We start from the raw sequence: 26,046 nt of genomic DNA, 5'->3' as shown, positions 1-26,046 counted from the left end.
GGCTATCAGCGAAACTGCTTCATAAAGCAGTTAAAATTATTTATCATATTAAAATTCAACCCTTGAATACAAATCTCGATAAACTATGCGAAGAACTGGGAAATATACATAAAGAGCTTCTGATACCTGGCACAGTACAGTAGTTTTCTCAGGGAAAAGAATTTTGTGCAACTGAATTGAGCTGAACTAGTATTTTTAAAAACAAGGGACAAACTATGGTCAGACTTGAGTATTTATTTGCCAGACAGTTTCTTGAAAATGAACAAAGTGAGTCTGTTGTTTCTAGGAAAACAACTGACAATATTTGTTGCCAATTATAAAATTCACAGTTTAAAGTGAAAATTAGGATTGTAGAAATACTGTATCTGACACTATAAAGTCGATAGCTCCTGAACCCTTAAAGACTTTTTCTCTCGACATTGGTGGTGATATTAACAAATGTGATCTTTTTATACTGTATTAGAAATGTGTCAACATTCGGAAGATCTACATAATTTAGTGAACCAGTATTTTCCCAATGATCAGTGCATGATATTCCATTCGAAGTGCAAGAAAGGCCAATTTTAATTTAATAGAACACAAAAAATTCATTAATTTGGTTTCAGATCTTAGATATTAAGTAACTTTTTGAGTTTGGACAGTATCAAAAGAGAATATCCCAAATTATATTTAGACTATTAAAAAAATCCACATTATCTGTATAAAGCTGTGTTTTTCTATATACCGCAACCAAAACAATATATTTAACAGACTGAATACAGAAGCTGATATGAGAATGCAGCTCTATTTTATTAACCCAGACATTGAAGAGATTAGAAAATATAAGCAATCTGTCACTATTCTTACTAAATTATTTAAAAATAAGTAGGTATTTTTAATTTTAATTAAATTTAATATTTTTCATTTTAATTTCTAGGTAAATATGGATAGGTATAGCCCATATTACATAAGAAAAGTTCTTTAAAGGTACTAATTTTGCTAGTGGAAAGTAGTACTGAGACCAAAGTGAGAGTCACTGTTATTTTCTTAGTACTCTTTGGGATAATAAATAGGCTTAGAGAATTAAAGAAACTTGCTGGAAGGCTGTGACAGAAGGTTAAGTGGTTTAATCTAATCCAAATACAGGTCTGTGGACTCTAAAACCCGTGGTAATCCTATTACATCAGGCCATGTGCCATCTTTCTTTTGACACAGCAAGGTTCACCTGGCTATTGGTATTAGCAGTTCTGCTTTTACTTTGGTCTTATGGTTAATTAAGTGAAAGGGAAAACCAGATGTTGTTTCACGTAGTTTGACCTTAAAGAATTTCACTGCTAGTAAAATATATACATTTTCCTCCTAAGTGCTTAAAATACAACTCTTCAAATAGCATTATTTTTTGCTGTCAAAAAAGTTTAAAACAATTATGTATGACCAATCTTAGAAACTCATTTAATAGAAACTGAATACACAAACTTACGTTGGCTAGAGGTTGAAGGAGACTGGTTTCCAAGCTCTGGTTTCTGAATGCTGTCATCTAATGATAGGAATAATAAAGACTATCAATTTATGGTTCATAATTTAAGTATTTCCAACAGAGAAAGAAAATACAAATTCCACCAAGAGAATATAAGGCAGAAATCAGGCAGAAATAGAAGAAAATGTGGGAAGATCTAAATGCCCGTTAGACTGACAGCTCCTTGAGACTCAAGAGTTATTTCTTTCATAATTATTCACAGCATGCCATGGGGTCTAGTATAAAGCATAAAATACATTTGTTTTGTGAGAAAGCCTTAAAGTATTTGACCCAAATTATTTAGTGGAAGTAGTGAAACTTATGGCACAAAGTTAAGAGAACAAAGAAAATAAGCACAACTAAAAGAAAAGAAAACATGTTATACCATCTGAAAAACTTCCATATATTGAGCTCTTGCCTGGTGATGATGCTGTAAAAGGGAAAAAAGGACAAAACATGGATTATGGATTACGGATTACTGAGCTAACTGGACAAGGGTTTTAGGTAAAATGCAATGTTAATTGCATTCTCTACCTCTACCTCTATTCTCTACCTCAGACTGATACAAATATTTACTCTGGTGCCTCTGATCATTTCAAGTATGAGTAATATTTTTAAAAATTATATTAAAAATTCTTCACCATTTCTATTGATAGACAATTCAGTTTTATTTAGGTTTATGGTTAAACCACAGATTTTAAAAATAATATTATCATGACTCCACCAAATCTCTATTTCTATCATTAGTTTAGCAAACAAAAACTATCCTAACTCTTTACTTTCCCCCTCCATACTTCTTGGCATGACCACAGATTTTAACATAAAAGAAAGAAGAAATGGAAAGACAGGGTTCAGAAGGTGAAGAAGCTGAGTTACTAATTTGTATGGCCTATATTTACCAATACTGCTACCCATCATTTGCTGGAGTTTTATAACTTATGTATCTATAAATGACCTTCCACGTGTTTGCCAAGAGCTTTCATTTGAGAAACAATGGACTAAACTAGAGGTATAAAATTAGTACTGCTAAGATACAGAAATAGTCTTTTTTTTTTTTAAAGATTTTATTTATTTATTTGACAGAGAGAGATCACAAGCAGGCAGAGAGGCAGGTAGAGAGAGGAGGAAGCAGGCTCCCTGCTGAGCAGAGAGCCCGATGTGGGGCTCTATCCCAGGACCCTGAGGTCATGACCTGAGCCGAAGGCAGCGGCTTAACCCACTGAGCCACCCAGGCGCCCCAGAAATAGTCTTATTTTTGGTCATATGACAAAAAAACCTCATATGAAACAAAATGACATCAACCTGCATTCTAAAGGCATATTGTTCTATAATTACTGGTTTAGCCTAGGAAATTACATTATTTAAAACTTCCAAGTTAGGTCACCAAAGTTAACAACTCTATTACTAAAACAAAGAAACAAATTCCATCAAATGATGTTTCTCTTGAATACCTTACTCTATGGTTGCAAAGATCAAATGAAACAATGTATGATATTATGATAATACACAATTATAATAATATAAAACTATAATACTGTACTATACATTATTATATAAAAAGATCAAATGAGATATATTTTTATGTAATACCTAACTACCATATAATATATAACTATAATAATACTATACTTATAACATTAGTTATACAGTTATTATGTAACAAATGTAATAGTTACATAACTCAGAATATTTTAAATTTTAAAATTAAAAAAAAACAAAGAAAATAATCTCATTTCAAAAAGAATAAAACACTTGGGAATAAACTTAAGGCAGTGAAAGACTTGTACACTGAAAACTATAAAACACTAATAAAAAATTAAAGCAGACGGGGCGCGTGGGTAGCTCAGTTGGTTAAGTGACTGCCTTTGGCTCAGGTTATGATCCCAGAGCTCCAGACTGAGTCCCACATCAGAGTCCCAGCTTCTGCTTGGGGAGTCTGCTTCTCCCTCTGACCCTCTCCCCTCTCATGCTCTCTCTTCAAATAAGTAAATCTTTTTTTTTTTTTTAAAGATTTTATTTATTATTTCACAGAGAGAAATCACAAGTAGGCAGAGAGGCAGGCAGAGAGAGAGGAGGAAGCAGGCTCCCTGCTGAGCAGAAAGCCCGATGTGGGGCTTGAACCCAGGACCTGGGATCATGACCTCAGCCGACGGCAGCAGCTTAACCCACTGAGCCACCCAGGCGCCCCCAAATAAGTAAATCTTAAAGTAAAAATTGAAGTAGACACAACTAAATGGAGACACCCATGTTCGTGGATTGGAGAATTAATATTCTTATAATGTCTATACTACCCAAAGCAATATACAGATTCAGGACAATTCAATCAAAATTCCAATGACATCTTTTACAGAAATAGAAAACATCCTTAAAATCTGTATGGAAACACAAAAGATTCCAAATAGTTTAAAGAAATTTTGAGAAAGAACAACAAAGCTGGGGGTATCACACTTCCTAACTTCAAAATACATTATAAAACTAGAGTAATCAAAACAGTATGGCACTGGCATAAAAACAGAGACCAACAGCAGAGAACAGAGTTCAGAAATGAAACCATGCAGATATGATCAAGTGATCTTTAACAAGGGTACCCACAATAAATGATGGGGAAAGAACAGTCTCCTAAAATAAATGCTGCTGGGAAAACTGGATATCCACAAGCAAAAGAATGAATTGGACTCTTACACCATACACAAAAAATCAAAATGGATTTAAGACTTAAACATAAGAATCAAATAGGGGGTGCCTTGATGGCTCAGTTGAGGAGGATGTGACAACTGATCTTGGGTTTGTGAGTTTGAGCCCCATGTTGGGTGTGGAGATTGCTTAAAAAAAGAAAACTTAAGGAAAAAAAAAAAAAAGACCCCCAAACCATAAAACTCTCAGAAAAAAAAAGACAGGGAAAAAGCTTCCTGACATTGGTCTTGGCAATGATTTCCTATATATGACACCAAAACACAGGAAACAAAAGCAAAAACAGGCCACGGGATTACAGCACACTTAAAAAACAGGATGAGCTATGTGATCAAAATCGCAGTAAGATTCACCTCACACCTGTTAAGATTGGCTATTATCCAAAAAACAAGAGCAAGGTACGTACAGAGGATGCAGAGAAAAGGGAATCCTTGTATACTGTAGGTAGGAATTTACATTGCTATAGCCACTATGGAAAAGAGTATAAAGGCGCCTCAGAAACTGAAGAATGAAACTTCCATATGATCCAGCAATCCCACTTTTGGTATACCCAAAGGAAATGAAATTAGGGTCTTGAAGAGATATCTGTGTGCCCATGTGCACTGCAGTAATATTCACAATAGCCAAGCCATGGAAGCAGCCTAAGCGTCCACTGATGGATGAATAGATAAAAAAATGTGGCATACACACTTAATTCTTGAACAATATAGGTTTGAACTGTGCAGGTCCACTTATATGTGGATTTTTATTTATTTGAGAGAGAGAAAGAGAGAGCACAAATAGGAGGAGGGACAGGCGGAGCAGCAGGCTCCCTGCTGAACGGGTAGCTTGATACGGGGCTCGATCCCAGGACCCTGCAACCATGACCTGAGCTGAAGGAAGACGCTCAACCAGCTGAGCTACCCAGGTACCCCCATGTGTTTATTTTTTAAAATAAATAGATTGGAAAATTTTTTAATGATTTGGAACAATTTGAAAAAACTTACAGTAGAAATGGATAGCCTAGAAGTATTTTCAAATATTAAGAAAAAGATATTTTGTGAACACATAACATATATGTAGATACTCTTCTATCATTTGCTATCATAAAATACACACAAATGACAAAAGTAAAAATTTATCAGAATTTATGCACACAGACTGTACATGGTGCCATTTGCAGCTGAAAGAAATGTAAATGAACATAAAGATGCAGTATTAATAATTGCATAAAACCGACTTTAAGGGGCACCTGGGTGGCTCAGTGGGTTAAAGCCTCTGCCTTCGGCTCAGGTCATGATCTCAGGGTCCTGAGATCAAGCCCCACATCGGGCTCTCTGCTCAGCAGGGAGCCTGCTTTCCTCTCTCTCTCTCTGCCTGCTGTTCTACCTACTTGATCGCTCTCTCTCTCTCTCTGTGTCAACTAAATAAATAAAATCTTAAAAAAAAAAACCGACTTTAATACTTTAATAATGCCATAGGTATTACAGAAAAAGCCATCAAACCCAAAACAATAAATTCCTGCCAGAGAAAACTGTGTCCAGATGTGTATGCCCTCAGAGGATTTACAATACAGCCAACCAAGGAAGTCATGAAAGAAATCATGGATGTGGCAGAAAAGGTAAGGGGTGAAGGGTTTCAAGGTATAGATCTTGTATTTCAAGCTATACTAAAAAGCTGTAGTAATCGAAACAGTATGGTATTGACACAAAAACAGATATAAAGGTCAGTGGAACAGAATAAAGAGCCCGGAAACAAACTCATTATTACACAGTCAATCTTCGACAAAGGAGGAAAGAATACGCAATGGGAAAAAGACAGTCTCTTCAACGAACAGTATCGGAAAAACTGGACAGCTACACGCAAAGGAATAAAACTGGACCCCTCTCTTAAACCATCTACAAAAAGAAACTCAAAATGAATTAAGGACCTAAATAAATGTAAGAGTTGAAACCACAAAAATCCTAAAAAACAGCACAGATGATAATGTCTCTGACATCAGCTGCTGCAACTTCTTTTCTAGATAGGACTCCTGAGGCAAGGGAAACAAAAGCAAAAATAAATTATTGGGACTCCACCAAAATAAAAAAACTTCTATACAGCAAAGGAAATCATCAACAAAACTAAAAGACAACCTACATAATAGGAGAAAATATTTGCAAATGACATGTTTGATAAAGGATTAGTACCCAAAATAGAGAAAGAACTATAACTCAACACACACAAAAACGAATAACCCAATTAAAAATGGGCACAAGACATGAACTAGATATTTCTACAAAGAAGACACAGATGGCAACAGACACATGAAAAGATGCTCAATATCACGCATCATTAGGAAAATGCAAATCAAAACCACAATGAGATATCGCCTCACACCTGTCAGAATGGAGAAAATCAAAAACACAAGAAGCAAGTGTTGGCACAGATGAGGAGAAAAAATAATCCTCGTTGTATTAATGGTGGGAATCAAACTGGTGCAGCCGCTGTGCAAAACAGTATGGAGGTTCTTCCAAAAACTAAAAATAGAACTACCCTATGATCCAGTAATTCCACTATGCGGTGTTTAACCAAAGAATATGAAAACACTAATTTGAAAAGATACACTCATCATTATGTTTACAGCAGCATTATTTACAATAGCCAAATTATGGAAGCAACCCAAGTGTCCTCTGATAGATGAATGGATAAGGAAGATCTGGGGGGTGTGTGTGTGTGTGTGTGTGTGTGTGTGTATAAAAAATGAAATCTTGCCATCTGCACAACATGGACGAATCTAGAAGGTATAATGCTAAGTGAAATAAACCAGTCAGAGAAAGACAACTACCGTATGACTTCACTCATATGTGGACTTTAACAAAGAAAGCAAACAAAGAAAAAAGAAACAAAAGAAAAAACCAGACTCTTAGAGAACAAACTGATGGTTACCAGAGGGGAGGTAGGTGGGAGGAGGGGGGACAGGTGAAGGGGATTAAGAGTACACTTTCTGTGAGAAGCTCTGAGTAACTGCTGAGTCTCTATACTGTATATATGAAACTAATATCACACTGTATGTTAATTATACTGGAATTAAAAACAAAGATATGCATCTTAGAGACACTCATGAGCAAAGAGCACACCAGAGGAATTAAAAGATGACCTGATGGAGATGAGTGTGCCTGCACTGAGGAAGAAGGCAGAAGACGGAGAAGAAGTGTCCGAAAACAAACTGACGTTAGATAATCTGGCAGAAGGCTTCCAATTATTCAAGACTGCCTTTGACTTCTTTTACAACATGGACTCTTTTATGACAGAGGCACGGGAACTAAAGGTTATGGTGGAAGAAAGTTGGTGCCATATAGACACATTTTTTGAGATATGAGAAGGCAAAAAATCAGACAGAAATTAAGTATTGTGGTATGTGCCTGCCTTTTCTGCCTCCCCTTCTACATTCTCCACCTTTTCAGCCTCTGCCCTCTTAAGACAGCAAGATCAACGCTTCCTTTTCCTCCTCAGCCTACTTGATACAAAGACGAGGTTGAAGACCTTTATGATGATGCACTTCCACCTAATGAACAATAAATAACCAACATGCTGTACAGTCAATGAGCTTATCTGTTTTATGTGTATGAATGTCTTGGTGTGAAAATCTAATTAACTGTACAAGAACTGTAGGAGATGTTTCTGTGTCATTGTCTTCTCCTAAGTAGTCACTGTGTAGAACATGGTGCACAAGACTTGTATGGAAGAGGATAGCCTATCCTTTCATAGGCATAAAAGGAGTGATACTTCATATAAAACTCATAATGTCAGTTTTCTTACTGTTTCATAACTTTGTTTTCAAAGAAATAGGATACTGTATACCTCACTCTCTAGTAACTGAAGAAACTGCCTATTGGCCTATCATCACAGGTAAATGTTTTTTATTTTTATTTTTTTTAAAGATTTTATTTATTTATTTGACAGATAGAGATCACAAGTAGGCAGAGAGGCAGGCAGAGAGAGAGGGAGGAAGCAGGCTCCCTGCTGAGCAGAGAGCCCGATGCGGGGCTCGATCCCAGGACCCTGGGATCATGACCTGAGCCGAAGGCAGAGGCCCTAACCCACTAAGCCACCCAGGCGCCTCGGTAAATGTTTTTTCAAAGGTAATAATGTTTCCAATACTGTATTATGAATATGACTGTAATACTGTATGCTACAGAAATGTTATAACGATCCCTTTATTAGAATATAGGTTAGGTTACTAGGAAGGAATCAGTTACACCAGGCTACCATAAAACAATCATACTGCTGCTTCTTCATTATCAAGGTATGAATCATTATTTTTTTTAAAAGATTTTATTTATTTATTTGACAGAGACCACAAGTAGGCAGAGAGGCAGGAAGAGAGAGAGAGAGGAGGAAGCAGGCTCCCCGTCAGGCAGAGAGCCCGATGTGGGGCTCAATCCCAGGACCCTGGGATCATAACCTGAGCCGAAGGCAGAGGCTTTAACCCACTGAGCCACCCAGGCGCCCCTGTATGAATCATTATACCTGTAAGTAAATACAAGTATCTTTTCACATTATCCTTTTTTTTTTTTAAAGATTTTATTTATTTATTTGACACAGAGAGAGAGAGCACAAGCAGGGGGAGAGGCAGAGAGAAAGAGGGAGAAGCAGGCTCCCCGCAAAGCAGGAGAAACCAGATTTGGGACTCCATCCCAGGACTGCAGGATCATGACCTGAGCCAAAGGCAGTGGCTTAACCAACTGAGCCACCCAGGCATCCCATATCCTCTAATTTTTAATAGTGTTAATAATACATATAAAATCTACAATGTTTTGCATCATATAAAACAACAGAGTGGTAGGTTCTGACAAGCAATTCATTTTATGAGGAATCTAAAATAGTTGAATACACAGAAGCAGAGAGTAGAATGGTGATTTCTGGGGGAAGGAGAAAATGAGGAGGTATTAAAGGGTACAAAGCTTCAGTTATACAAGATGAGTAAGTCCTAAAACTCTACTATAAAGCAGAGCACCTATAGTTAACAATACTGTACTGTATATTTAAAATTTGCCAAGAGGGTAGATCTTATGTTAAGTGCTCTTATCATACACACACATAATAATAAATAAAGAGGGTGGGAGGAAACTTTTGGAGGTGATATACTTATGGCATAGTTTCCCAGATGGTCACAGTTTCCCAGATGTATATTTATATCAAAGCTCACTGAGTTGTATACATTAAATGTACGCAATCATACTTTAATAAAATGACTAAAAAAGTTATGAGGATGGCAGCAGAGGAAACTGCAGTGAAAGGACATGTGAAACCTAATATAATTGTCTTAGAAAAAAAAAGCCATCAAGAAAATGTTTATCTTGGGGCGCCTGGGTGGCTCAGTGGATTAAAGCCTCTGCCTTCAGCTCAGGTCATGATCCCAGGGTCCTGGGATCAAGCCCCGCATGGGGCTGTCTGCTCAGTGGAGAGCCTGCTTCCCTCTCCTCTCTCTCTGCCTGCCTCTCTGCCTACTTATGATCTTTGTCTGTCAAATAAATAAATAAAATCTTAAAAAAAAAATGTTTATCTTGAATATCTTACTCCATGGTTACAAAGTTCAAATGAGATAATGTATGAAAATTGTTAAGTTGTCTTCTATAATGATTTTTTTTTTTTAAGATTTTATTTATTTATTTGACAGAGAGAGATCACAAGTAGACGGAGAGGCAGGCAGAGAGAGAGAGAGAGGGAAGCAGGCTCCCTGCTGAGCAGAGAGCCCGATGCGGGCCTCGATCCCAGGACCCTGAGATCATGACCTGAGCCGAAGGCAGCGGCTTAACCCACTGAGCCACCCAGGCGCCCTTCTATAATGATTTTAATGATGGACAGCTGAAGAACAGTTATTATATAACATGCAATATAAACTTCACAGAACAGGAACAAACTTAATAAGGTATCTACTGCTCAGGCAGAGCATCTCTATCCCTCTTATTAAAAAATATTATTAGAAACAGTGACAGAGGGGCACCTGGGTGGCTCAGTTGGGTAGGCGACTGCCTTCAGCTCAGGTCATGATCCTGGAGTCCCAGGATCGAGTCCTGCATCGGGCTCCCAGCTCCATGGGGAGTCTGCTTCTCCCTCTGACTTTCTCCTAGCTCGTGTTCTCTCTCTCTCTCAAATAAATAAATAAAATATAAAAAAAAAAAAATCAAAAAACCAGTGACAGAAATTCCTTAAAAACACACACACAAAGGATAAAGCTCAAGATTTTCCAGTGTGAAGAGTACAGGAACAATCAATCACTCTATAAATGTCAAGAGCAGAGGGCATGACTCTTTCATAGTCATTATTATTACACAATATATTGTTAACAATAAACACTAGTAATTATTCATTTATTATTTAGACTTAAAAATTGTGTTCACATACATCTTAAGCTAATTAGAGTAACCTAATTATAGGCACTATTATCTCTAAAGGAAAGAAAATTGAGGTTTACGAAGGTTAAGGAGCTTTACCAAGATCACTCTATTAGTAAGTAATAGAGTTGGGACTGGAGCTCTAACTCTAAACTCTCTTTCGTGTCTCTGCACTACTTTTAGAGAAGTTCCAAAGCACGTATACTGATGAACCACTGATTCAGAGGTCTGACCCCTGCATAGAAACTCTTCCCTATTCTCACCATTTTATCATCTGGGAAATAGGAAAAATAAAGATAGTGGTACCATCTTCCCCAAAAGGGTAGGACATAGACAGAAACCCAAACTGGGACCTGTCTACCCAGGGAAGTGGTGCTAACACAGGATGACAATAAGAATTTTTTTTTTTTTTTAAGATTTTATTTATTTATTTGACAGAGAGAGATCACAAGTAGACGGAGAGGCAGGCAGAGAGAGAGAGAGGGAAGCAGGCTTCCTGCTGAGCAGAGAGCCCGATGTGGGACTCGATCCCAGGACCCTGAGATCATGACCTGAGCCGAAGGCAGCGGCTTAACCCACTGAGCCACCCAGGCGCCCCAGGATGACAATAAGAATTTAAAATCCCAGGGTGCCTGGTGGCTCACTGGGTTAAAGCCTCTGCCTTCAGCTCAGGTCATGACCTCAGGATCCTAGGATGGAGCCCCTCATCGGGCTCTCTGCTCGGCAGGGAGCTGCTTCCTCCTCTGTCTCTGCCTGCCTCTCTGCCTACTTGTGATCTCTGTCAAATAAATGAATGGGATCTTAAAAAAAAAAAAAATTAAAATCCCAGATTCCTGAACACCTAAATATGAAAATTAATTTTTTTAGCACTAAAGCAGGCAGAAATGTAAATTTAATGAAATATGAAATTCAGAATGCTAAGCAAACAATTTTTTAAAATGATTTTGGACTGAAAGGGTCTATAAGGCTGTATGACAATCACTGCAGTCTTCCACTTTCATCGAAAATATTTTCTTCGTGTTCACTGTTCTTATCTTAAAATCCTCATGTGGTTAAGTGTCTAAAAAATTCTGGTATCTGCATCCTACTTCTGGTACATAATTTCTATATAACTCTCAAAACTATATACGGTAGATGGCTATTAATCAGTATACAGTTACTTAAACCATATTAGGTACACTAAGTTAAGATAAAGTAGGGATGCAAACAGATAAAGTACCAAGACTTAGCTATCAATTTAGCAACTAAAAAGATCTATTTCTACATTCCAATCAGATCTTCAACATCATTATTTTCCTTTCTGCACTGCATTTGCACAGTGTCTTATCAGAGGAAATAAAAATTATACAAACATTTTTTTGGTAACAATGTGTATTATACTTCACTTACTTGGAAGAAATGTATCTGCTATAAATTATACAGACTACATAGTTAAGAACTAACACAACAGATCTCCCAGATTTATATAGTGTATATACTTAAACTCAACCATTTTTACTTTTTTTTTTTTTGAAGATTTTATTTATTTATTTCACAGACAGAGATTACAAGTCAGACAGAGAACACAAGTAGGCAGAGAGGCAGGCAGAGAGAGAGGGGGAAGCAGGCTTCCCGCCGAGCAGAGAGCCGATGAGGGGCTCAATCCCAGGACCCTGGGATCATGACCTGAGCCGAAGGCAGAGGCTTTAACCCATTGAGTCACCTAGGCGCCCCAACCATTTTTACTTCTAAGAATATATTTCTCAGATCTATAAAGTAAGTTTTAATTTTTTTTTTAAGAGAAGTGGGGGAAGGGAGGAGCAGAGGGAGAGAATCTAAAGCAGGCTCCACACCCAACACAGAGCCTGACCTGGAGCTCGATCTCACAACTCTTGAGATCATGACCTAAGCTGAAGTCAAGAATCAGACAACCAACTGAGCCACTCAGGCACCCTATAAGTTTTAATTTTTTTTTTTAAAGATTTTATTTATTTATTTGACAGAGAGAGATCACAAGCAGGCAGAGAGAGAGGAGGAAGTAGGCTCCCCGCCGAGCAGAGAGCCCGATGCGGGGCTCGATCCCAGGACCCTGAGATCATGACCTGAGCCGAAGGCAGCAGCTTAACCCACTGAGCCACCCAGGCACCCCTAAGTTTTAATTTTTGATACCTGTTATAAATATAATCCTAGTAAGCTAAATAATTAATATTTGTCTTTCTTATTATAATAGGTCAGAAAGAGCAAACTGTAAGAAGAAATGTTTTTGTTTTTAAAGATTTTATTTATTTGAGAGATAGAAAGAGACAGCAAGAGCAGGAACACAAGCAGAAGGAGTGGGAGAGGGAGAAGCAGGCTTCTCACCAAGCAGGGAGCCTGACGTGGGGCTCAATCCCAAGAACCTGGGATCATGACCTGGGTCAAAGGCAGACACTTTAAAACTGAACCACCCAGGTGCCCCAAGAAATGGTTTTCTGATAGCAAGGTACATACAATATGGAATGACAGCCAACAATAAAGCAAGGATAGAATATTTTTTCAATTTTAGACGGCTGAAGAACTCACATGTGGGATATAAATTCACTGGTGGGAAAAAATGAGCTGTGACCGTCACTACTTTGCTGATGATAGAAAAGCGAAGCCACAGAGGTTTGTTTACTACAAGGTAATCTTGTCCTATTACAGTTTGTCCTTTCCTTTCATTTTTTGTTTTTTTTTTTAAGACTTTATTTTTAAGTAATTTCTACATCCAGTGTGGGCCTTGAACTCACAACCCCAAGATCAAGAGTCACACACTCCACCAACTGAGCCAGCCAGATGCCCCCCTACAGCTAGTCATTTCTTGAGCAAGAAATATGTGATGGGAATTTTCATAGTATCTAAACAAAAAGTAAGGGAGTACCTGATGACCTTGAGATTTTTTGTGGTTAGATGAATAAAGAAGGAATAAAAGGTTAAGGGTGACTTATTTTTTTTTTTTAACACAGTCAAGATTTAATCCAGACACAGGTATAGAAATTATGAAAGATACTGAACTCAAAGCATGATTATTTCATCATATCTATCTATGGTATTTCTCAAATTTTGTGACATTTAAACCTAAACATGAATATACTATTTGTAGGTTTCAATCTTTATTACTTAATACAATGGGCAGGCAGAGTTGCTCTAAGTGGTTATTTATATAAAAGGAAACAAAGTCCGCTACAAATAAAAACCAGGTACTGTCAGGAGAGTAGACAGAACTGACAACTTGTGAAGTCTGGACCCATCATCCACCGGCTTTCCCACACCATCTTCTGCTCCTCCAAGCAGATGGAAATAACCAGTAATCATAGCTGTTCTTTTTTTTTTTTTTTTTTAAAGATTTTATTTATTTATTTGACAGAGAGAAATCACAAGTAGGCAGAGAGGCAGGCAGAGAGAGAGGAGGAAGCAGGCTCCCTGCTGAGCAGAGAGCCCGATGTGGGGCTTGAACCCAGGACCTGGGATCATGACCTGAGCCGAAGGCAGCGGCTTAACCCACTGAGCCACCCAGGCGCCCCCATAGCTGTTCTTTATTAATGAAATCACAGTCTAAATCCCTATCTGAAGAACTAAGTATTTTTGTATGTTGAATAATAAAGACAACAAATAAAATTACTTCAGGGATAGGTAGAGATTTATCAACTTACTTTGTGTCCTAGCCCTTATTCTTGCAGCTTGTTCAAACCATTCCTGAGGTTTTTTTTGATATCCCGAGCCTGAAGCAAATACATATATCAAGATTATCATTTCACATACTTTGAAAATGTATACCATACAAATTTACAAGGTAAATTTATCAGAAAGGCAAAACAAATTTGGGGAGGAAAATAACAAAATCAATAGGTTCAGAAGTAAAAGATAACGTTAAAATATCATACCATGAAGGATGAACCACTACTTAAAGTAAAATAGGCAGCAAATAAATATATAATCACCTAATAGACAAACCTATGTACAAGACCTTTGTTCTGGTCTGAGAATGACTGAATTCAATAATAACTGAACTTGATTTCAGTATTAAGAAGAAAAAGTTCACCATTTATTCTTGTAAATTAAGTTACTTCAGGTCAAATAGTCCTAAACACATTTCTGCATCACAGAGTAATTACACATTTGGTACCAATGTGTGCTGGGATTAAAAAGCAAAGAGGATAAAATTACTTAAAATGCTATTCAAATCTAAATTTGACAAAGTCAACATTACTTGACTGATAAAAGAAGAGACAACCAACCACATACTTAGCACAGAAGGGTGCTTATCAACAGTTATGAAGTCTCGACCTAAAACAGACCAGAAAGATAAGGTCATACAACATATGGAAATAAGAACTGCACAGACATTTTAGTTATATAATATGGATACTATAAACCAAAAAAATCCCCCCAAAATCAAACCTTTCTTTCATCAGTCCCAAACATGCAATATACCCATTTTTTCCCTTTTCTAAACTTGAAAGTATTCAAGAATTAAATATTAGTAAGTCAACTTTTGGACCAATACCATCGAAATAATGGCTGCATGCAGTGAATGTTTACCAAGTATGAAGTATAATTTTACTTAATTTTCACATTTTATGTGGTTGATCCCATTATTCCTAATTACAAATCAGGACTCTGAAACGAATCATTTGTCCAAGATTACATATCTAGAGGTAGCAGAGCTGAGATATAAACCCAGGCAGTCCATATATGTTAATATATACTATATAAGCAATGTTGTGGGCATTGCAAAGCAGTTATGGAGAGAAAGATGCTATTTTTTGTTTTGGGATGGTACCTAAAGACAACTGTAAAATGATACAATGGGACAACTAGAAATGGTATTTCAAACAACTATAACAAAATAAATATTCAAATCTGCCCTAAAGAAATGAGTTATTTCTACAGATTGATACAAATGTCACAGTAAATTTGTCAATTTTTTTCAGCATACAAATGCAATATACGTTAGCTGTAAAAGAAATAAAACATTTTAGAAATGTACAACTTAAAAATTCATAAATATTTATTAAGTACATACTATGGGCAGGAATACCATAGTGAATAAGACGTATGAACATTCAGATTTATTTTCAGTCTATACCAACAAAATACTTTTTAAAAAAAAAGCAGACATATGCTTTTTAAAATGTCTTTTAAAGACTTATTTATTTGAGAGAGCCTATGTGCATGTGAGGGAGCAGAGACGGAGCAGCATGGGAAGTGGGAGGGCAGAAGGGGAAGGAGAGGGAGCAGGAGAGGGAGAGAATCTCAAATAAACTCTGCACTGAGTGCAGAGCCCAACACAGTGCTCATTCCCACAACCGGAATGACCTGAACTGAAACCATGATCAGACCCTTAACCGGCTGAGCCACCCAGGCACCCCAAGAAGTACTTTAAAAAAAAAAAAAAAATCTCTGACTTAGATCTGTATCTATTTTTTTTAAGACTTTATTTATTTGACAGACAGAGATCACAAGTAGGCAGAGAGGCAGGTAGAGGGGGAGGGGGAAGCAGGCTTCCTGCCGAGCAAGGAGCCTGATGCTGCAGGACTCGATCCCAGGACCCTGGGACCATGACCTGAGCTGAAGGCAGATGCTTAACTGACTGAGCCACCCAGGTATCCCTAGATCTGTATCTTATAATCAAGGATGTGTCATAGTTTAATTGGTGACACATAAAATAATGGCATCTTAGATTTGAGGATATATATCTCAATCACCCATTCATTAGTATACGGAGTACTCATTTTTCATAACTAAAAAGTATTCTACTGTATGCATGTAGCATAATTTATATACAGAGATACTTTTTTTTTAAAGGTTTTATTTATTTACTTGACAGAGAAAGAGAGAGAGAGAGATCACAAGTAGGCACAGAGACAGACGGAGAGAGTGGGGAAGCAGGCTCCCCGCTAAGCAGAGAGCCCAATGCGGGACTCGATTCCAGGAACCTGAGATCATGACCTGAGCCGAAGGCAGAGGCTTAACCCACTGAGCCACCCAGGCACCCTATATGGAGATACTTTTAAGAGCGTCCAAAGATCAAAGATATAGAATAACAAAGGGCAAAGATACCAGATGATTCAGCAAGTAATTTTACACAAATGATTTATTTTCCTGTCTCAGTGGCTTTTGTTTTATTGCAGTTTTAAGTTCAAACCCAAACCTTCCAAAAACTAAATATATAAAAAGTGAAATAAAATGGAATTCTATGAACACAGTAATTACAAAACAGATTTCTAAAGACTTTTTCTTTAAAAACAGTCTCATGGGACACCTGGGTGGCTCAGTCAGTTAAGTGTCTCTGCCTTTGGCTCAGGTCATGATCCCAGGGTCCTGGGATCAAGTCCCGTATCTGGCTGAAGCCTGCTTCTCTTTCTGCAACAAATAAAGAAATAAAAATCTTTATTTATTTATTAAGTAAATAGACAGTCTCCTATTTTAAAAAAGGTGATGTAGAGGGGCGCCTGGGTGGCTCAGTGGATTATAGCCTCTGCCTTTGGCTCAGGTCATGATTCCAGGGTCCTGGGATTGAGCCCCGCATCTGGCTTTCTGCTCAGCAGGGAGCCTGCTTCCCCCCCACCTCTCCCTGCCTCTCTGCCTACTTGTGATTTCTGTCAAATGAATAAATAAAATCTTAAAAAAAAAAAAGGTGATGTGGAAAGGAAAAAAAGTCCTTGAAAATTTTATATACAAGGATATTTTAGGTTGATTAATAATTAACTCAGGGGCGCCTGGGTGGCTCAGCTGGTTAAAGCCTCTGCCTTCGGCTCGGGTCATGATCCCAGGGTCCTGGGATCGAGCCCCACATCAGGCTCTCTGCTCAGCAGGGAGCCTGCTTCCCTTCCTCTCTCTGCCTGCCTCTCTGCCTACCTGTGATCTCTGTCAAATAAATAAATAAAAAATCTTTAAAAAAAAAATAACTCAAATTCTGGGACTTGATTTATAAATGGAAGGGAAGAAACTATCATTTCTGCTTAACCCAAGAAATACATATCCACGGTATATAATCTGCAAAATACAGAAGGAAAAGAAAAATGTCACCAATTACTCTACCATCCTAAACAAATCACTGTTATTAGCATTTTACTGTATTACTTTCTAATCTTTTCTTTTGTTAAATTTTCTCAACACATTGTGAAAATTTTTAAGATTGTAAGTGAGGCTATAAGATTTTTATATACCTACCACCTAGTTTATCATTAACTTTTTACTATACCTTGGTTTATTACTTATTCAACCTTCCAAACTTTTGCAACAGAGCTCAAATCATACTACATATAAAATTTTATATCCTTATTACAATATGTACACGTAAGGAGACTCAAACTACATTAGTTAAATTAAACTGAAAACAGTCAACAAATTTATATGGGAAGCAAGGACATTCAATAAGTCACAGAATGCAGATGCTTGTTTTTTAAATTCAAGCTTAAGTACAGAACTGAAGCAAATTCAAGATGCTGAATGAGTTTTTTAGCATTCACGAGATCTCTTTTTGAACACTGCATGTTAAATTGGAAAAGAGGATCTTTAAAAAAGAACAGCATTTGACCACACACACAGATAGACTTTTAAGAACGGAAGACACGGTTTTACTTACTTTGTGATGGCTGCCAAAATGATTCTGGATATTGAGTTGATGATCTGGTGGTCTGATCTAAAAAACAGCAACAAAAATAAATACAGTACACTATAAAGTATAGTATACTTTTTAAGTGCATATTTTATAGGAGAACAATGAGTAATAAAGAAGCAAAGATATTCAGTAAAACCCCAGGGAATTCAATACTTGGGCACACAATTTATTTTTAAAAAGTTTCTAAAGAGTCATATTGTATCTAAAAAATTAACTAATTATCTCTTTCCCTAACCACTTCCTAAAGAGAAAAATGTAAGGTATGGAACATGCCATGAGGTAAGGGAGATAATAAAAGCTTTGAGTTGGGAACATTTAGTTTATGATGGATCTTCTTGAAATCATTACTACCCATTTTGCCTCAAATTTTTCTTGTAAGTGGCCAATACATTATATATTTTAGTCTACTCTTCTTTAAAAACTTGTTTTCATATAAAGATGGGAATCATAACTAAACCTGTTCAAAAGCAATCAGATTGTTATCTTGGAAGCAGGAGCATTTGACATATTCAAGGTGGTGGCTAAATATTTTTCTTACCATATTCTATTACTAAAAAATTCCAAGCATCAATCTCTAAAACATATTACTGAAATAATATATTAACTAATGTGTTGCATTTATTATAAAATAAAAACAGACATTTTAAATGGATGAAATATAAATATACATGAAATTTTAGTATTTTCTTCCTGCACTCCAATGGATCTGTTTTTTGTTTCGTTTTTATTTAAATTCCAGTTAGTTAACATATGGTATAGTACTAGTTTCAGATGTAGGATTAAGTTATTTAACGCTTCCACATACTCCCTGGTGCTCAGCACAGCAAATGCACTACTTAATCCCATGACCTGCTTCACCCATTCCCCACCCACCCTCCCCTACTGGTCGGGTTGTCCTCTATAGTTAAGAGTCTGTTTCCTTGTTTGCCCCCCCCCTCTCTTTTTCCCCCCTTGGCTCATTTGTTTCTTCTTGTACCTCTTCTGTGATAATTAGCCCAGGAAATAATCTAGGAAAATATGTATTCTTCTTAATATGCTCCCCTTTTTGTTCTTTAGCTAGAGTTTTCTTCCACATGCGGGTATGTGCTTCATTAAGAATTACTAGAATTCTAAAGGGATCACAGAGCCTGTGGTTTACGTAGTTTCGAAGAGCTATATGCTAGTAGCAATGGCGTCAAATTATTGGCTATATGAATGGCTTAATCAGTCTCTAATTTTTAGAGCCTTATGTATACTTATACCAAAACTTATACCAAAACTAATAAGAACGATGAATTTCAGTGCTTACTATGTGACAGGTACTTTCTAGGTGCTTGCACATGTGACTTAATTTAACCTCTTAAAAACCCAGATGAGGAAACTGAGGAACACAGAAGTTAAACAATGGCCCGAGGGCACCAACCTAGTAGAGGAGGAGTGGAACCCCGGGATTCAGGCTCCAGAGCCCATGTTCTTAACCACTATGCTAGAATGGTGCATATCTCCTTTGGGATTTCTGTATCAAGAAAGAATGGGGGAAAATGAGGAAGGGTGGAAAATAGAGCGAATACCAAATGCCCATAGGCCAGCTTATGAGCTTATTTTTAAAATGGAACGATGAAGTAAAACAGGAATTACAGAAATTCTCAAAAGGTGGTGAGGGGAAAGTAAAAAAATTACTCTTTCATAGGACTAAAATATAAATTCATTATCTGCAGAGTTTACAATTGATTCCCAAGCCTCTTAAGACCCAACTGGTATTTTTTCCTCTTTAGTCAATTCTTTCCTTTACTACACAAATCCACGTGAACAATCATAAACTGTTATTACTGACCTGGTGTGAATTTGAACAATCCAGAGATAAAAGCAATTACCTAGGGATATTAAAACTTCCTAAAATCTAACTAACATTCCTGTTGGTGTAATGAGTACCAATGCCAATGAGATCAGTTTCTCTGTAAGATGTAAAAAATTTTTTTAGATTTCTTTGAGAGGGAGAGGGAGCAAGTGTGTGCATACACACACACACACACACACACACACACACACACACACAGGAATATGCAAGAGGAGGGAGGGCCAGAGAGAGGGGGACAAGCAGACTCCCTAAGAGGGAAACCTGACATGGGGCTCAATTCTAGGACCCTGAGATCACGACCAGAGTTGAAGGCAGATGCTTAACCCACTAAGCCAACCCAGGCATCCCTCTCCATAATATGTTTTTAAAAAACTACAAATAACTCTTCTTTCGAGCACAAAAAGTATCTTCTATTCCATTAATATCAAAATAGGCTAAAAAGTGACTTATTTATTTACATGTTACATGGCATTACTACTAACTAGATGTACACATGAAATCAGTAATTTTAATAAATAGTAAAAAGTACACAACTTTTAATAAAACACTTTGAAGTATTTTTTTAAAAACAAATTCACAAATACCTTTATATTTTAACTAAAAAGACAGCTCCTAAGATAAAGTCATACGTATATAAAGCAATATTACCTCCAGAATCAAGAGAATCCCCGGATCTGACCTTAACAGTAGTAATATCACTGTCAGAGCTGTCTTGATCGTCCTGTTCAGTTTCTCCTAAAAAGAAGTAAATCATACACTAGTAGAGTCTTTACTCAATACTTTAACGATCTAGATTAAAAAACAAATAATTCAACAGTAAAATGAGACCTCTCAAATTATCAGATATAGAATTGTTATTATGCTTACTATTCTGGATCACAAATTTTCATACAAGCTAAAATGAGCTCATTAATGTTCTCTGAGGCACATAATTATCTCTCAAACAAATATTCAGAGTAATATCTACAAGATTTTATTCTGAGGCTTTACTATAGAGTCAAAGAGTAAACAATTGAGCATTAAGTAGTGGAAAAGTTCTACATTCTGGGGGGAACTATATATAGTCAGTGTGTAAATACAATAAGATTTATATAGGCACACACATGTATACATATGTCCCTCTGTGTTTCTGAAAGGGGGATGTACACATACATCCATATACAAACATCTAGTATGCAGTTAACCTTAGATTATGTGGGTTCTAAAATAGGACTAAATTTTATTGTACTATTCACAGGCTGATTTTGGAAAAATGATGATTTTAATACCATAGTCAGAGGCCAGCATATGCCAGAATCTTTTTTTTATTAACTTTGCTTAAAATTATTAACTCAGACAAAAGATGCTTAAAATGCATATAAAGACTATCATCCCTCACTCTATCCTATTTTACCTGCCCAATTATGAGTTCAGATAAGCATGGATTTTTTTCTTTTCCCGAAGAAAAACACTATTTTCTACTCTTTCTAAAGTACTATCAAAACTATACCTCATGTTAATGGGCAAAAAACAAAACAAAACAAAACAAAAAAACAACCATTTAGAATATTTTAATAGAAAATACCTCTTTCGGAAAAATTGACTTTCTGTTGGATACTGGTGGCTTCTAGAAAAGAAAAGCAGACATGTCACATGTAATACCAAAAGCTAAAGCTCAGAAATAAGTAAGAGCATGTAATTTAGGAAAGGGAACATAAAGACAGACCAACTAACTTTTTTTCTATTAAATCTTGAAAATATATGCATCATTTACCTCTAGGTTATGTGAGAAATAAGTCTGACACAAACTAGGATCAGAAAGTTTATTTTTCCTTTAGCTGCCAGGTCCATTTGAACTCTAAAATGTAACCTGTTGCAGAAAACATTAAATTCTCTGTGGACAAATATTCCAGTCCCTATATAGGTTAACTGTATTCTCATTCTCCTATTTGCCAGAGTCCCTACACTCTTAAGACACCCACCATCCTGGTAGAACTGACAAATCAGTTCTTTATTGCACTGATATAGCCAAAAACGAAGAAAGAGGGAAACAAACTCTGTCTAGCTCCAGCAAGTTCATGAACACCATTATTTCTCAGAGGCAGAGAATCTGGACAAAGATAAATGACACAATGTATCAAACAAATTTTAAATGTAGTATTTTTATATGGGGTATTCTGAAAGGTTTTTAATTGAAGGGAGATAAATCCAAATGTGGCCTTGCATTAATTGGGCTAAAATATTGCAGAGTGATCATTTGAGAAGTAGCATGAATCAGATTGCTCACAAAGCCGAAATCTGTTTCTTTTCCCTCTAATTATCTTAACCTGTATTTGCTTTCCAAAAGGGAAAACTACTGTAAAAGACAAGTGTCAACAAATTAGTTGGTGAATTTAGGAATCTTCTGTTCAGGTCAGTTTAATTATATTAATATAACATTGGTCAAACTATTCCTACTATAATAGTGGCAAATGAAAATCAATATGTGAAATATATTTGCAAAATTTTTGGTATAACTAACTGTAACTGCACATAGTAACTATGTTACTCTTAAAAAGCTAGAATTTGGTATATTAGATTCCACTTTAATCTAGGATCTTTAGGGAGACTGTCTTTTCAATTTTCTTTTCCAAAACGAAAAATGGAAAGCCAAATATGCCTTAGTGCTATTCTCTTAAATTTTTTTCATGAATATTTCCATTCGTATAAAAAGATATCATTCCCTTTTTGGAGTTTTCTAGGCATGTAAGTATTTCTATACTTGTCTTTTGTATATATATATAACTTACCCCACAGCATGCAAACAGATGTTTTCTTAAAAATCAGTGGTCATGTCTTTCGTTGTTATCTTCTTAATAGTTAAGCCCTTGATATTTACATGCTGCTAGTTAATTTTCTAAAAACCTTCATGTCTGCTATCTGATTCTCACAAGGTCATAAGGGAATAATTTCCTAGGTAATGCTCATAGATATTAAATGACTTTTCTAAGGGAGTCAGAACAGATGATGAAAAAAAGACTTGATCACAGGGCTCTTTTGATTTCTAGTCTACTACCCATCTACCACTGCATTAGTCTTGTTTATAATGGCATATGGTCAGCAATGATCATTACTTTTAAAATTAATTCTTTTATTTTAAAGAGCAGTAAGATTCACAGTAAAACTGAGGGCAAGATAGGTAGATTTCCTATATGGTCCCTGACCCACACATGCATAGTTTCCTTCCTCCATTATCAACATCCCCCATTAGAGTAGTCTATTTGTTGAAAAGTGGTGCCACTGACGGATCTACATTTATACACCATAATCACCCAAAGACCCTAATTTACATTACAGTGCACTCCTGGGTGTTGCACATTCTGTGGGTTTAGACAAATGTATAATGACAAGTACCCATCATTACGGCATCATACAGAGTATTTTCATGCCCTAAAAAAATCCTGGTCTCCATCCTGTTGATCCTTCCCCTACCACCACCACCACCACCACCAAATCCTTGATGGCCACTAATCTTTTTACTGTCTCAATGAATAATACTCCATTGTCTGGACATGCCAGGTCATTTATCCATTCACCTACTGAAAGACATGTTGGTTAATTCCAAGTTTTGGCAATTATGAATAAAGATGCTATATATGTGTGCAGGTTTTTGTGTAAACATTAAGTTTTCAACTCCTCTGGGTAAATACCAAGGAACGTAATTGCTGGATCATATAGTAAGACTGTGGTTAGTTTTGTAAGAAACCATCCAACTGTCTTCAAAGCGTATGTACCATTTCATATCCCCACTAACATTGAATGCTTTCCTCTTGCTCCACATTCTTGTTAGCATTTGGCACTGCCAGTTTTTTGGACTTTGGCTATTGTAAGAGATATGTAGTGGTATATTGTTTTAAACTGCATTTCCCTGATGATGTATAATGTAGAGCATCTTTTCATATGCTTACTTGCCATCTGTGTATCTGCCATTGAGGTGTCTGTTAAGTCTTTGGCTCATTTTTCAATCAGGTTGTGTTCTTATTGTTGAGTGCTAAGAGTTCTTTGTATATTTTGGATAACTGTCCTTTATTAGATGTGTCACTTGCAAGTATTTGCGCTCAGTCTGTGCCTTTTGTTCTTATTCTCTCGTTACCGTCTTTTGCAGAGCAGAGGTTTCTAACTTCAGATAAGTTGTTGGGATTTTCATTGTAAATACACTGAATCTATAGATTAAGTAGAAAAGAAGCTGTATCTGACAACACTGAGTCTTCCTATTCGTGAATGTGGAATATCTCCATTTTTTGGGAAATTCTATGATTTTATTAATCAGTTTTATAGTTTTTCCCATATAAATCTTGTATAAATCTTGGATTTATAGTTAAGTATGTCATTTAGGGAGAGCATGCTATTGTAAATTGCATTGTTTTTAATTTCAAGTTTCTCTTGTTCTTTGCGGGTATGTAGAAGTGATTAGCTTTGGTATATTAACCTTGCATCCTGTAACCTTGTTATATAATTACTTACCAGTTCCTATTTTTGTCCATTCTTTTAGATTTTCTACATTGATGACTATATTACCATTGAACAAAGACAGTTTTATTTCTTTCTTCCTAACCTGTATACCTATTGTTTCCTTTTGTCTTACTACATTTGCCAGAACTTCCAGCACAATGTTAATAAGGAAAGGTGAGCCGGACCATCTCTGCCTAAGTATGCATTTAGGTTCCTTTATGTCTTTTCATGGATTGACAGCTTATTCCTTTTTAGCACTTGTAATAATACAAAAGCTTCCAGTTTCTCACCATTTTGATGTTAGCTGTTTAGATTTTTTGTAGTACTGTGAAACTGAGAAAGATCCCCTCTATTCCTGTTTATCACGAATGGGTGTTGGATTCTGTCACATGCTTTTTCTACATCTATCAATAGGATCATGTCACTTTTCTTTTTTAGTTTGTTGATGTGATAGACTTTCAAATGTGGAACCAGCCTTGGATACCTGGGACAAATTCTACTTGGTTGTAGTGTATCTTTTGTAAGTAATCTCTACACCCAATGTGGAGCTCGAATTCACAACCCCCAGATCGAGTCACAAGCTTTACTGACTTGAACCAGTCATGTGCCCAATTCTTTTCGTAGTTTGGCCTCATTTTGCTAATATTTTGTGGAAGACTATTGCTTCTATATTCATGAGATATTGATCTGTAGTTTTGTTTTCTTGTATCTGTCTAGGCTTGGTATTAGGGGAATACTGGCCTCACAGGATGAGCTGGGAAGCAATTCCTCTGCTTCTATATATAGTAATTTGTGACATTTTTTCTTAGTTTTATCTCTTCTTTTTTCTTTTTTCCTTGGTTAGCCTGGCTAAAGGCTTTACCTTTGATGGTAATTTTGCAAGGTACTAGGCTTGGTCTTTTACTCTCTACACTTTTTTTGAAATCATTCACTCTACTCCTTCCTTGCTTGTATGGTTTCTGAAGAAAATTTGAATGTAATTCTTATCTTTTTTCTTTTATAGGTCAGTTCTTCTAGCTTCTTTCAGGTTTTGTCTTTGATTTTCTGTAGTTTGAAAATGATAAACACCTAGGTGTATTACTCTCTCTCTCTCTCTCTCTCTTTTTTTTTTTTTTTTTTGCATTTATTCTGCTTGGTGTTCTCTTAGCTTCCTGAATCTGTGATTTGGTGTCTGATATTAACTTGAAGAAATTCTTAATCATTATTGTCTCAAGTATTTCTTGTGTCCCTTTTTTCTTCTTTTGCCACTCCCATTATGTGTGTTAAACATTTTATAGCTATATAGCCCTAGGGTGTTGTTTTTTTTCAGACCTTGATACTTCTTTTTGGTTGAGAATTCTGGTTTTTAAAATTAAGATGTAACTGACACATAAACATTGTGTAAGTCTGTCTACAACATACTGACTTAATACATTTATATACTGCATTACCACGATCACAGCATAGTTAACACCTCTATCACATCACATTACCATTTATTTGAGTAGTCTATCGATACGCCCTCTAGCACAGAACTTTCTTTTCCTCAGCCATATCCAATCTACAATGTCCGTCAAAGGCAGTCTTCATT

The 26,046-nt window shown here is 36.4% G+C and overlaps 1 protein-coding gene across 1 annotated transcript in view; it reads right to left on the bottom strand.

The window, feature by feature from the left end:
- Positions 1 to 26,046, bottom strand: part of TOR1AIP1 (torsin 1A interacting protein 1) — a 43,213-nt gene that overhangs the window by 3,801 nt on the left and 13,366 nt on the right. Inside the window, 6 exon segments of the mRNA XM_047705104.1 lie at positions 1,460 to 1,516; positions 14,196 to 14,264; positions 14,788 to 14,829; positions 18,134 to 18,190; positions 20,655 to 20,741; positions 21,571 to 21,612. Of these exon segments, the coding sequence (XP_047561060.1) occupies positions 1,460 to 1,516; positions 14,196 to 14,264; positions 14,788 to 14,829; positions 18,134 to 18,190; positions 20,655 to 20,741; positions 21,571 to 21,612 (354 nt within the window).

The sequence above is a fragment of the Lutra lutra genome, chromosome 15, assembly GCF_902655055.1.
Source record: "Lutra lutra chromosome 15, mLutLut1.2, whole genome shotgun sequence".
Classification (NCBI taxonomy): Eukaryota; Metazoa; Chordata; class Mammalia; order Carnivora; family Mustelidae; genus Lutra; species Lutra lutra.
The sequence above is the reverse complement of the archived record's forward strand: the minus strand, read 5'-3'. Positions and strand labels throughout refer to the sequence as shown.